Source organism: Leucoraja erinacea, chromosome 2 (genome assembly GCF_028641065.1).
Source record: "Leucoraja erinacea ecotype New England chromosome 2, Leri_hhj_1, whole genome shotgun sequence".
NCBI lineage: Eukaryota > Metazoa > Chordata > Chondrichthyes > Rajiformes > Rajidae > Leucoraja > Leucoraja erinaceus.
The window spans coordinates 63,025,060-63,038,446 of record NC_073378.1 but is presented as its reverse complement, the minus strand read 5'-3'; the positions used below and the strand labels follow the sequence as shown (position 1 = coordinate 63,038,446).

Genomic DNA, 13,387 nt, shown 5'->3' with positions numbered 1-13,387 from the left:
GATGCACATACATTACTTTTATTATAACAGGATTTTAAAACCTTCTCAAAAAACAGAAAGAAATAACATTAGCTTTGGCAGTTAACTAAAAAAAGTATGTGGGAGAAAACATGTCATTGGAATCATGCTACTGAAAATATGATGCAGTACAATCTATGTGAAGCGTCTCACTTTTAAAATTTGATTCCACTGATTTAATTTAATCATATATTGTGCATCTGAGCCAGTTTTGGTTCAAATGACCAAATGTGCTTAAGTATGTTGAAAAATTATTCAGGTCACTATAAAAAGGTTAGGAACAGCACTCGTTTGCCAATGACAGGGCAGCTAGCATCTCCAATTGGGAATAAGCGATTACAACTACTGTGATGAATGGCATTACACAGTTTTAATCAATTCAGTTGCTCGACCCATCAACCTCAAAAAATAACCACCTTTCCTTCAATTTTCTCAACAAACACCAGTTCTAAATTCATAAGGTATATTGCCTGTTGGTGTTAGATAAAAGTCAGGTTGTTACCAGTTTCCGAAACAATAGCTGCCAAATTTGAATTTAACTTTATAAAAAGCAACCATAATAATTCCATTCTATCTTACTTAAAACAACACTTACTTGGCTGCTGGTCTCTCCTGTAATTAAGTTAATTTCCTCAGGCTTAGGAATCATGTATGTTGTAAGGTGTCCAATGGCATACACGTGTTTGCTGTCATGCCAAGGTAGCATACCAACATGGTGGAGAAACATATGAGTATACAGTGTCCCATTACTACGGGTTTTCTTTGGTAATGAAACATTGACATCCCTTTAAAAATATAAATATCAACATGTTAGAATGAGTAATTTAAGAAATAACAGTTCATATATGCATATGTTTATATAGCATGCATGTGGTCTGCATATTTTAATGCACATTACCTATGTTGTAAGAACATTAATAAACAATTGCAACCATCCCTTTCAAATATAGAATTCAAAATAAACACAGGATATTGCTAAAATATAATTCAATCTGAATGACAATTCATTCCACTTAATTAACTATAATGATATCAACAGTTGTTGTTAAAGTTGAAAAAGTGATTACATTTATTGGATCATCTTACACTAGCAGACATTGATATCTGTGCAAAAACAAATTTTAAAGCAGTGTACAAGATGCTCAAAATGTTTTCCTGAACCTGTCTCATTATTAACACTTTCTCAAAGAGCGGAAGATTTTTTAGCTAATTCCCAGTTAATCTAGAGCTCGAAGACATGTCGGAGACTCGGAGAATAGTCGCATCCTCGCCAGGAAGTGACTGAGAAATGGTTTCCCCCTTACCCTCCCCACCTCCCCCACATAAAAAGACTAAGAAACCTCCAAAACGTACATTTTAAACAGACTAAAAATAACAAAAAGATGAAAATTAAGAATGGGTGTTTAAAGAAACATATATTCAAAGATAATTTTTCTCCTGATTCACTTGTCCTCACCAGAACTAAACATCCACCTACTCCTGGAGACACAAGAGACTGCAGTTGCTGAAGAATCAAAAAAGTCCTGGAAGAACTCAGTAGGTCATGCAGCATTTGTGGAGGAAAATGGACAAAGATTTGGGTCGGAATCCGTTCTGCAGCCCCACCATATTCATACTGATTTCATATATAGATTTTTTTTAAACTGTTCCATTTAACCTTACAAATATATTACAAGTGTTTTATTGTCATTGGTCCCAGATAGAACAATGAAATTCTTACTTCCAGCAGCACAACAGAATATGTAAACATAGTCTCTTTAGGTAAACATATAAACATAATTCTGTGAAATAATTACCAAAGCAACTGAAATCTAATTTCTGATTTGCAATAACTTACAGGAAAGACCAAGTGAGTTGGAGCAAAATGTGTTTTATACTTTGTTAACCAAAGCCAAGTGTGAAGTACTCTCAGCTGGTAAGATGGGATTTACAGGTTTTGAACATATACTAAATATCCAAAAATGAATGATAGAACTCGAAAAGGTTACCTCTCAAATTTAAAGTTGACGTCAAAGTGGTCGATAGTAAGCATAAGGTTTAGATTGGCCCCATCGGTAACACTGCTTTTTGTTGAAGTATAAATGCTCAGCTGAAATACAGTATCAAGATCATTAGCACAATTTACAAAAATATACCTTTGCACCTTTAAGGCTGCAATGCAGGACAAATGCATTTGAAAAAAAATCCTTGAATGGAATTTCAATGTTATCAATTTCAGATGAAATGTATCAGTTTACATGCCATTTTAGAGTGAAAACATAGCACTGCAACACGTTTAAATCCACAGTACAACTGCAGATGATACAAATCAGAACTTTAACATTTGGTGGTGGAATTAGTTATTTGCATTCACACTGTACATCGATTGGGATTTGGTGTAAGTAGCAGTGATGGGGATTAAACTCTGGAGACACCCTGGCCCCTCAATCCAGGGACATGAACTTCAAACATAAAAGTGTACAACACAAGAACAGGCCCTGACTGTGTCTGTGGCAAACACGATGCCAAGACCAACCCTTATTTATCAGCACATAATCCACATCCCCCCATTTGCTGCATATCATTATCGAGTCATACAGCATGGAAATAGGCCCTTTCAGCCCAACTAGCTCACGCTGACCAAGAAGCCCAATCAACGGTAGTCCACCTGCTTGCAATTGGATACCAAGATCCTGCTGTATATCAATGCTGTTAAGGATCATGCCATTATATTTTCCCCTTACATAAAGTGCTATCGTACCGTATTTGACCTCCCAAAGTACAACACTCCACAATTGCTTGGATTATACTTCATCTGCCTTTTCTATCCCGATTTTTGTAGCTGATTTATACCCTGCTGTGTGTTTTGACTGCTGTGTACATGATGCTGTGTACTTTGACAGCGTTCATACGCTACAAACTGAATAAGCAATCCATCTACGTTTCCATCCAAGCCATTTTGATATATCACCAACAGCAGAGGTCACAGTATTGATCCCTGTGGACCTTGTGTAGGAAGGAACTGGTGATGCTGGTTTCCACCGAAAATAGACACAAAAAGCTGGAGTTACTCAGCGGGTCAGGCAGCATCTCTGGAGAAAATGAAGCTGTCTGAAGATGGGTCTCGACCTGAAATGTCACCTATTCCTTTTCTCCAGAGATGCTGCCTGACCCGCTGCGTTACTCCAGCTTTTTGTGTCTATCCCTGCGGAATTCCACTGGTCACAGGCGTCAAGGGAAATTAATATGTTAATAAAGCAACTTGGAACAAAAACTAGTATCACAAATCATGATGATGACAGAGAAATTGTTTACAAACACATCTTGTTCCCTGGAAAACGTTAAGGATCTTTCAGCCTGGGGAGATAAATTGAATGGGTACTGTCTATTTGAATTTTCAAAAGGAATTAGATAGGGTTACATTGAAAATATTGTTACAAAAGCTAAGGGACCACAAGGATGGAGGCAACATAAAAAAGGACCAGCTAAAAGAAAAAAATGAAAGAGATAGTGGTGACTATTTTTATGCTACATGTTATTACTCGGTAACATGATCGGTTGGTAACATGATATGGATCAACTGCAGCCTCAGCCAGATCTAGCATTAATATTTAGTAAAACACAAGGCGCTGAAGCAACTCAGTGAGTCCGGCCACATTCCTGGAGGACAGAGATGGTGACGTTTCGGGCCAGGAGCCTTCTTTGGCCTGATTGTAGGCGTGGCGGGGGAGGGGGGGGGGGGAAACTGGAAAAGAGGTTGGCGTGGGTCAAAAAAACAAACAAGTGTATACAGGTCAGCTGAGTTTATTGATCGGCAGGAATCAGAGGGGAAGCAGTGAAAGGGTCTTATTTCTTAGATATCCCAGAGAGAGGAAGAGAAATTCTTCAAAATAAGATCATTTTGAGGAGATTTAAACTCCTCTCTCATGTATCTACCTATTATCTGCTAGACATTGTCCTACCCACACCGCTTTCTCCTCTCTACAATCAGTCTGTAGAGGAACAAACCAACACATCACCTATCCACTCTCCTCACACATGCTGCCTGACCTGCTGAGTTACTCCACTATTTTGTGTCTTACTCAAGATTCCAGCTTCTGCGATTACTCGTCTCTGTAATAGAGACTAATGCCTTTGATGAAAAACAGAACAGTATTGCAGTTTGCTGACAGTAAGAATGCCAGATGGAAAAGAGAATGCTTACAAGAAAAGAACTGGAACGGAGTACGAGAGAGGGCAAGGAGTAAAACATGGGGGAAGTAAGATTCACACTAAAGAAAGAAAAATAACAGAACAATTTCTTGACTTTCATTAAAAAAAAATTGATTGGGAGAAAAAACGCGACTCACAAAATGATGTTGATCTGAGTGCATGGCAAAGAATTCAGCAGGTGAATGGCCTCTATTTTTAAACATTTTGGAGTACAAAGGTATTTAAGTCTTTCCACAAATGCACAGGGCTGCAATGCGTTTACTCTTGAGTGTATTGAAAGAGAGTATTGATCTCTGAAGAGAGTATTGATCTCTGTTAGTAGACTGATCCACTGGGTGGGTTTTATCCGATGAAAAGACATTGGGAAAAAACTTACACTAAACTGGAATTTATTTGAAGAGATTGTCCCATTGAAAACTACAAGATTCTGATCAGTATGGAAACGGGTCCTTTGGCCCTCCGAGTCCACACAGACCATCAATCAACCGTTCAAATTAGTGCCGTTACCCACTTTCTCATCCACTCTCTTCACATTCAGGGCAATTTTGGACAGATTCCAATTAACCTCTAAACCCGCATGTCTTTGGGATGAGAAGGGAAACCGGAGGAAACCCACGTGGTCACAGGGAAAATATGCAAACTCCACACAGAGAGTACCCAGAGTCAGGATCAAGCCCAGTTCTCTTGCTCTGTGAGGCAGCAGCTCTCTTAGCAGCACCACCATGCCGCCAACTAGGAAATGATCAGAGATTAGAACCAGGAACCAAAATACAAGGGTGAGGAATTTGCCTTGTCAGAAATTAAGCGAAAGAAGGTCGCTGCTTAGTCACTATTTCAAGATTGAATTAAGTGAGCAGATGGTAGAAAAAAATGCTGGAGGAAGTCAGCGGGTGAGGCAGCATCTATGGAGAGAAGGAATAGACAACGAACACTTAGAAATGTGTTCTATTTTGGATGTGCTGTGAGAACATGATACAAGTATCAGCAAAACGGAGAGATATAGGAAGTCTTGTATACCTGCTGCTATAAGGTTTTATAATGCACAAAAATAATTTTGGATTTTTTTTAGTATTCATTCATTGTATTTTAACTTATTAAGTATTGAAGCTATCTGTGGAAATGTGTGGTGGTATGTCTGTCTTGAAGCTGTTGTGGCACTGTAATTTCCTGTAAAGGATTATTAAAGGTTATTCAATTCAATTCAATTCAAGTAGAAGGTAGACACAAAATGCTCGAGCAACTCAGCGGGACAGGCAGCATCTCTGGAGAGAAGGCTCTGAAGAGTTACTCCAGTATTTTGTGTCTACCTACTTGTATCATGTTCTCACGGCACATCCAAAATAGAACACATTTCTTGATTGTGATCATTGCATTTTGCAGTCCTGGGTGTTTGGAAAGGATAATTTCTAACACTCTTGGTTTGGAACAGATGCTTATTTTTTGAAAGAAATGTAACTGGCTTGGAAGGAGTAATTTGCACTGGTTTGTTTGAAGCCTCTTGTTTTGGCAAAACTGGTTTACTGCTTCCCACCACAAAGCTGCAGCTGTTCTCACACATTTGAAATACTTCTTAAACTCATAATAACTGAAGAATCTTCCTTAGTAAATGGCCTAGTATTCCTTTTCACTAAAAGGCATTTTGTAGCTTCAAATTGCATTTAACCAGAATCTCAACCGTTCGGTCTCATTCTTCTCATGGATCCAATGTTTCCTCAACATTCGAAAACACTAGCAACATGAAAATAGCCAGAAAACTTAAAAGAACAAATAGGAGCTTGGGGAAGTATTTCATTAAATTGAAAATATGCTCCAGGCTAGGTTTCCTTCTCACAATATTGCAGACCAGTATCTATAGCAACAAGTGATAGCTAGGGAGTTCATGGCTTTGTGGCCAATTTTGCGGATGATACGAATAAAGGTGGAGGGGCAGGTAGTGTAGAGGAAGCAGGGAGTCTGCAGAAGGTCTTGGATAGGTTTGGAGAATGGGAAAAGAAGCAGCAAGAAGAATATAACATAGTAAAGTGTGTGGTCATGCACTTTGGTAGTAGAATAAAGGCATAGAATATTTTTCTAAATGGGGGGAGGATTTAAAAATCTGCAGTACAAGGGGACTTGGGAATACTGGTACAGGATCCCCAAAAGGTTAACTTGTGTGTTGAATGGTAAGGAAGGAAAAAATACAATATTGGCATTTATTTCAAGAGGACTAGAATATAAGGTACTGGATTTAAAGTATTGTGAGCAGTTTTGGGCCCATATCTGAGGAAAGGGGTGCTGGCGTTGGAGCAGGTCCAGAGGAGGTTTACAAGAATGATCCCAGAGATGAATGAGTTAACATATAATGAGCACTTGGTGGCTCTGGCCTATACTCGCTAGAGTTTAGAAGAATAAGGATCTCATTGAAACTTACCACATATTGAAAGGCCTGGATAGAGTGGATATGTAGAGGATGTTTCCACTAGTGGGAATCCAGGACTAGAGGGCACAGCCTCAGAATAAAAGGATGTACCTTTAGAAAGGGGATGAGGAGGAATTGCTTCAGCCATACGGTGGCGAATCTGTAGAATTGATTGCCATAGACAACTGTGGAGGCCGAGTCTTTGGGTATTTTTAAAGCAGAGATTGACAGGTTATTGATTAGTAAGGTGTCAAAGGATAGGGGGAGAAGGCAGGAGAATGGGGTTGAGAGGGAAAGATAGAATGGCAGAGCAGACTTGATGGGCCGATTGGCCTAATTCTGCTCCCATGACTATGAACTGATCAATATTATAAGATAATCAATGATGTAGCAGGGGAAAGCAGCGAAGACACTGACCTGGATTCTCGGGTTGCCGGCTAGATAGGGTTTGATGCAGTTGTGGGTCTTGGGGCTGACACAGGGCTTGGTGTAAACGATGCCGTACATCACCCAACATGTGTGCAACACGTAGGCAACGAACAAGCCCACGATTAAGGTGGTGAAGTTGCTCGACTTGAACCCAAACATTGTGCCACAACTCAGGCCCGCGGCAACCGCAGCAACATATTAGAGCAGCAGAGAGACGAGCAGGCAGCGGGGGCTCGGTGTAGCCCGGCGACCATCAGCGTCCACGTCCATCGCTGCCCGGGGCCGGAGCTGTGCCGGGGGGACCGCTTCCGCCTGGATGTGACGTCACCCAGCCGCCGGAAACAGTTCAAAAATCACCACGTGGCCCAGCCCTCCGCAATGTATTGTGGGAAATGTAGTTCCGCCTTCCTCCTCATCACACCATTGTTGGTCACGTGGCTTTACTCCTCCCTCCCCCTCAAGTCATCCTGTCAATCACCTCCCTCCTCTATCATCCCAGGGCTGCCCACATTGGGTGAGAGTTGAGAGTGAAAAATTGCTAGGGTGCATAGCGACTGAGGGGGGAGGAGAGGGAGGAGGGGGGGAGGAGGAGGGGGAGGGGGACCGTAGAGGTTACCCCCCCTCTTACGGTATGGAGCTTTTGCATTTTTCAGCTTGAAATTGTGCAATCTGGTGCATACTGTAGCGAGTCTTTTAACATACTTGAATGCAACGTTTATGCTTTAAATTGGATTAGGTATAAATAAGGAGGCTAAAATACATTCCTAATTACATTTCACAGTAGAGCCAGGCTCTGATCAACAGGTGCAGCACATGAATGACATTGCACATGAATTAATTGAATGACTTCCCCACCGCCCCCCGGGAATGAGGGCCAGCTGAGGTACGGGTGAGTTGAGGGACAGTGACCCGGGGGTTGGGCATCGGAGCCTTAGCCCCAGATTCATTCCCGCGGCTCCGGAGGCGGCATAGACGCCCCCACTCACGCGCTCCGCTCCTGGCTCCAGGCCGGGGTTAAAACTCCATGGGGTGTGGACAGAGCGGCCGACGGACACAGACCCACCGGAGGTAGGGTGGGAGGTGTGAGCGGTGCGTCAGCGGTCGGTGCTGGGACCACCGCTGTATCTCACCTGTCACACCATCTGCACGGGAATGTGTAGTTTAGTTTAGACTAAACCAAAGATCTATGATCTTTGCTCTAAACTAAACTACTTTTTTTTTCCCCAAATCATCCCGCGGGCCGAATTGGACCCCTTCGCAGGCTGGTAGACACCCCTGCTTTAAACCAATGCCTTCTAGTTCTTGAATCACATATCCAATGAAAAAGAGTATGCATTCACCTTATATATTCCCCTCATGGCTTTTATTCACCTCCAAAACAATTCTTGCATTAGTTTGAATTTCCAGCACCTGCAGATTTTGGTTCCATGAATGTCAAATGGAATCATTAGAACTGCAGTTACATTGCCATTTTAAATTGTGTGCGATGAGCTTAAGGCAATCAAATTGCTCGTTCTTTACGGGAAACCCGCCGACAGAAAACTATTCTCATTGGTTTGTGACTATGTATTTATTTACAAAAAATATTACATATTTTTGAGCATGAGAAATTCTGTGATCAGCGTGAGAATTTTGCTCAATGCGTGAGAGTTGGTAGCCCTGTGTTTCCACACTGTATGACTATGACTATAACTCTAAAGCCAGCAAGGATGATCAAGGAAAGGTGGAGCCCACAATGGTCCTTTGATGGCCGTGGGGAAGATGTTAATGAGTGAATTAATTATGTTAATTTTGCAATCAGTGAAACTAAGCAGGGCAACTAATGAGTGGATACGACAGTGAAACTAGTCAGACGACTAGGGTGCGTGGAGGGACAGAGAGAGAGGGGATGTAAAGGTTAGTTAGACCATTCAGCCCATTGATTCTGCTCTGCCATTCAATCATGGGTTTAATGGATATGCAGGAAATGGAGCGATCTGGATCACGTGCAGGGGGAGGAGATTAGTTTAACTTGGCATCATGATCAGCACGGACGTGGTGGGCCGAAGGGCCTGTTCTATGTTCTAAATTCTACCACAGTTTACCACAAGTTACCCTGACCACTCCCTCTTCTCCCTCTCCCATCAAGGCAAAAGGTATAGAAGTGTGAAAATGCATGTTTCTAGATTCAGGGACAGTTTCTTCAGTGCAGTTATCAGGCAACTGAACCATCCTACCACAACCAGAGTGCAGTGCTGAACTACTATCAAACTCATTGGTGACCTTCGGACTATCTTTGATCGAACTTTGCTGGCTTCACTTTGCACTAAACGTTATTCCCTTAACTTGTATCAATACACTTTAAATGGCTAGATTGCAATCGTGTATTGTCTTTCCGCTGGCGGGTTAGCATGCAATAAAAGCTTATCACTGTACCACAGTACACATGACAATAAACTAAACTGAACTGAACGCACTTTACGGGGGGGTTTTTCAGCTGACGGATTGACTACATCTTCGGCCAGTTTTATTCATTAAGTATTTAAAACACTAAGGGGCAGAAAATGCTGGTGGGTGTTGTGTACAGGCCACCTAACAGTAGTAGTGAAGTTGGAGATGGTATCAAACAGGAAATTAGGAATGCGTGCGACAGGCAAAACAGTTATAATGGGTGACTTCAATCTACATATAGATTGGGTGAATCAAATTGGCAGGGGTGCTGAGGAAGAGGATTTCTTGGAATGTATGCGGGATAGTTATCTAAATCAACATGTAGAGGAACCAACGAGAGAGCAGGCTATTTTAGACTGGGTATTGAGTAATGAGGAAGGGTTAGTTAGCAATCTTGTTGTACCTGCCCCCTTGGGCAAGAGTGACCATAATATGGTTGAGTTCTTCATTAGGATGGAGAGTGACATTGTTAATTCAGAAACAATGGTTCTGAACTTAAAGAAAGGTAACTTTGAGGGTATGAGACGTGAATTGGCCAAGATTGACTGGCAATTAATTCTAAAAGGGTTGACGGTGGATATGCAATGGAAGACATTTAAAGACTGCATGGATGAACTACAAAAATTGTTCATCCCAGTTTGGCAAAAGAATAAATCGGGGAAGGTAGTACATCCATGGATAACAAGGGAAATCAGGGATAGTATCAAAGCGAAGGATGATGCGTACAAATTAGCCAGAAAAAGCAGCATACCAGAGGACTGGGAGAAATTCAAAGACCAGCAGAGGAGGACAAAGGGCTTAATTAGGAAAGGAAAAATAGATTATGAAAGAAAACTGGCAGGGAACATAAAAACTGACTGCAAAAGTTTTTATAGATATGTGAAAAGAAAGCGATTAGTTAAAACAAATGTAGGTCCCTTGCAGTCAGAAACAGGTGAGTTGATCATGGGGAACAAGGATATGGCGGACCAATTGAATAACTACTTTGGTTCCGTCTTCACTAAGGAAGACATAAATAATTTGCCGGAAATAGCAGGGGACCGCGGGTCAAAGGAGTTGGAGGAATTGAGTGAAATCCAGGTTAGCCGGGAAGTGGTGTTGGGTAAATTGAATGGATTAAAGGCCGATAAATCCCCAGGGCCAGATAGGCTGCATCCCAGAGTACTTAAGGAAGTAGCTCCAGAAATAGTGGATGCATTAGTAATAATCTTTCAAAACTCTTTAGATTCTGGAGTAGTTCCTGAAGATTGGCGGGTAGCAAACGTAACCCCACTTTTTAAGAAGGGAGGGAGAGAGAAAATGGGGAATTACAGACCAGTTAGTCTAACATCGGTAGTGGGGAAACTGCTAGAGTCAGTTATTAAAGATGGGATAGCAGCACATTTGGAAAGTGGTGAAATCATTGGACAAAGTCAGCATGGATTTACGAAAGGTAAATCATGCCTGACGAATCTTATAGAATTTTTCGAGGATGTAACTAGTAGCGTGGATAGGGGAGAACCAGTGGATGTGGTGTATCTGGACTTCCAGAAGGCTTTCGACAAGGTCCCACATAAGAGATTAGTATACAAACGTAAAGCACAAGGCATTGGGGGTTCAGTATTAATGTGGATAGAGAACTGGCTGGCAAACAGGAAGCAAAGAGTAGGAGTAAACGGGTCCTTTTCACAATGGCAGGCAGTGACTAGTGAGGTACCGCAAGGCTCAGTGCTGGGACCCCAGCTATTTACAATATATATTAATGATCTGGATGAGGGAATTGAAAGCAATATCTCCAAGTTTGCGGATCACACTAAGCTGGGGGGCAGTGTTAGCTGTGAGGAGGATGCTAGGAGACTGCAAGGTGACTTGGATAGGCTGGGTGAGTGGGCAAATGTTTGGCAGATGCAGTATAATGTGGATAAATGTGAGGTTATCCATTTTGGTGTCAAAAACGGGAAAGCAGACTATTATCTAAATGGTGGCCGATTGGGAAAGGGGGAGATGCAGCGAGACCTGGGTGTCATGGTACACCAGTCATTGAAGGTAGGCATGCAGGTGCAGCAGGCAGTAAAGAAAGCGAATGGTATGTTAGCTTTCATTGCAAAAGGATTTGAGTATAGGAGCAGGGAGGTTCTACTGCAGTTGTACAGGGTCTTGGTGAGACCACACCTGGAGTATTGCGTACAGTTTTGGTCTCCAAATCTGAGGAAGGACATTATTGCCATAGAGGGAGTGCAGAGACGGTTCACCAGACTGATTCCTGGGATGTCAGGACTGTCTTATGAAGAAAGACTGGATAGACTTGGTTTATACTCTAGAATTTAGAAGATTGAGAGGGGATCTTATAGAAACTTACAAAATTCTTAAGGGGTTGGACAGGCTAGATGCAGGAAGATTGTTCCCGATGTTAGGGAAGTCCAGGACAAGGGGTCACAGCTTAAGGATAAGGGGGAAATCCTTTAAAACTGAGATGAGAAGAACTTTTTTCACACAGAGAGTGGTGAATCTCTGGAACTCTCTGCCACAGAGGGTAGTTGAGGCCAGTTCATTGGCTATATTTAAGAGGGAGTTAGATGTGGCCCTTGTGGCTAAGGGGATCAGGGGGTATGGAGAGAAGGCAGGTACGGGATACTGAGTTGGATGATCAGCCATGATCATATTGAATGGCGGTGCAGGCTCGAAGGGCCGAATGGCCTACCCCTGCACCTAATTTCTATGTTTCTATTCGGCACAACTTGGCCTGATCTATGGGAGCGAGGGAATTCTCTCTCTTGAACCAGCTCGTTCTCACCCAACAATGACCTGTTTCCTTTATCATTGTTACTTTTTTGCATATCTTTTATTCATTGTTCTTTACATCATCACCGATATCTCTCCCGTGACTTTCAGTCTAAAGAAGGATCTCGACCCGAATCTCTATTAATCAGATTATTATTATCAGCACAATAAAGTAATATTATCTAGTTTATATTTTGTGATCATCTTTTAAATGTTGAATTAGGGAAGGGCACCTGTAAATGGGATTTAGAGGAGGGCACCTATAAATGGTATTTAGAGGAGGGCACCTGTAAATATAGGGGTTTAGGGGAGGGCACCTATAAAAAGAATTGAGGGGAGGGCACCTGTAAATGGGATTTAGAGGAGGGCACCTGCAAATGGTGAATTAGAGGAGGGCACCTATAAATGGTATTTAGAGGAGGGCACCTGTAAATATAGGGGTTTAGGGGAGGGCACCTATAAAAAGAATTGAGGGGAGGGCACCTGTAAATGGGGGTCCAACCACGCCCCCTTATCCCCTCCCCTCCTCAATCCAAAGATAGACACAAGAAGCTGGAGTAACTTAGCGGGTTAGGCAGTATCTCTGGAGAAAATGATTAGGTAACAATAGACAATAGACAATAGGTGCAGGAGTAGACCATTCGGCCCTTCGAGCCAGCACCGCCATTCAATGTGATCATGGCTGATCATCACCAATCAGTACCCCGTTCCTGCCTTCTCCCCATATCCCCTGACGCCGCTATTTTTAAGAATTATCTAGCTCTCTCAAAGTCAAAGTCAAAGTAGCCTTTATTGTCAATCAGGTCTGAACAAAATGTTGTTGCCTTGCAGTCCTACATATAGTACAAAATGACAAAAAACACACAATAAACACAAATTAACATCCACCACAGTGAGTTCACCAGGCACCTCCTCACTGTGATGGAAGGCAAAAGTCTTAAGTCTTTGTCTCGTCCCTTCTTATTCTCCCTCTGCGCCAAGGCGATCCAGGCTTCAGATGTTGTGACCCCACCGGGCGATGGTAAGTAATGTCAGTCCCGCGGCTGAATCCGAGCTCTGCGAACGGGCCGGTTCAGCTCCGCGGCCTGGGGAGGCATCCAGAGAACCCGCCTTCACCGCCCTCTGAGGCAGAGAATTCCACAGACTCACCACTCACTGTGA

General features: G+C 42.4%; 1 protein-coding gene across 1 annotated transcript in view; it reads right to left on the bottom strand.

Moving 5' to 3' along the window:
• The window catches only part of clptm1l (CLPTM1 like), a 32,274-nt gene extending 24,921 nt beyond the window's left edge, over positions 1 to 7,353 (bottom strand). The window contains 3 exon segments of the mRNA XM_055658010.1: positions 614 to 803; positions 2,007 to 2,107; positions 7,025 to 7,353. Of these exon segments, the coding sequence (XP_055513985.1) occupies positions 614 to 803; positions 2,007 to 2,107; positions 7,025 to 7,195 (462 nt within the window). The 5' untranslated portion in view covers positions 7,196 to 7,353.
• Between the last annotated feature and the right edge of the window lie 6,034 nt (positions 7,354 to 13,387).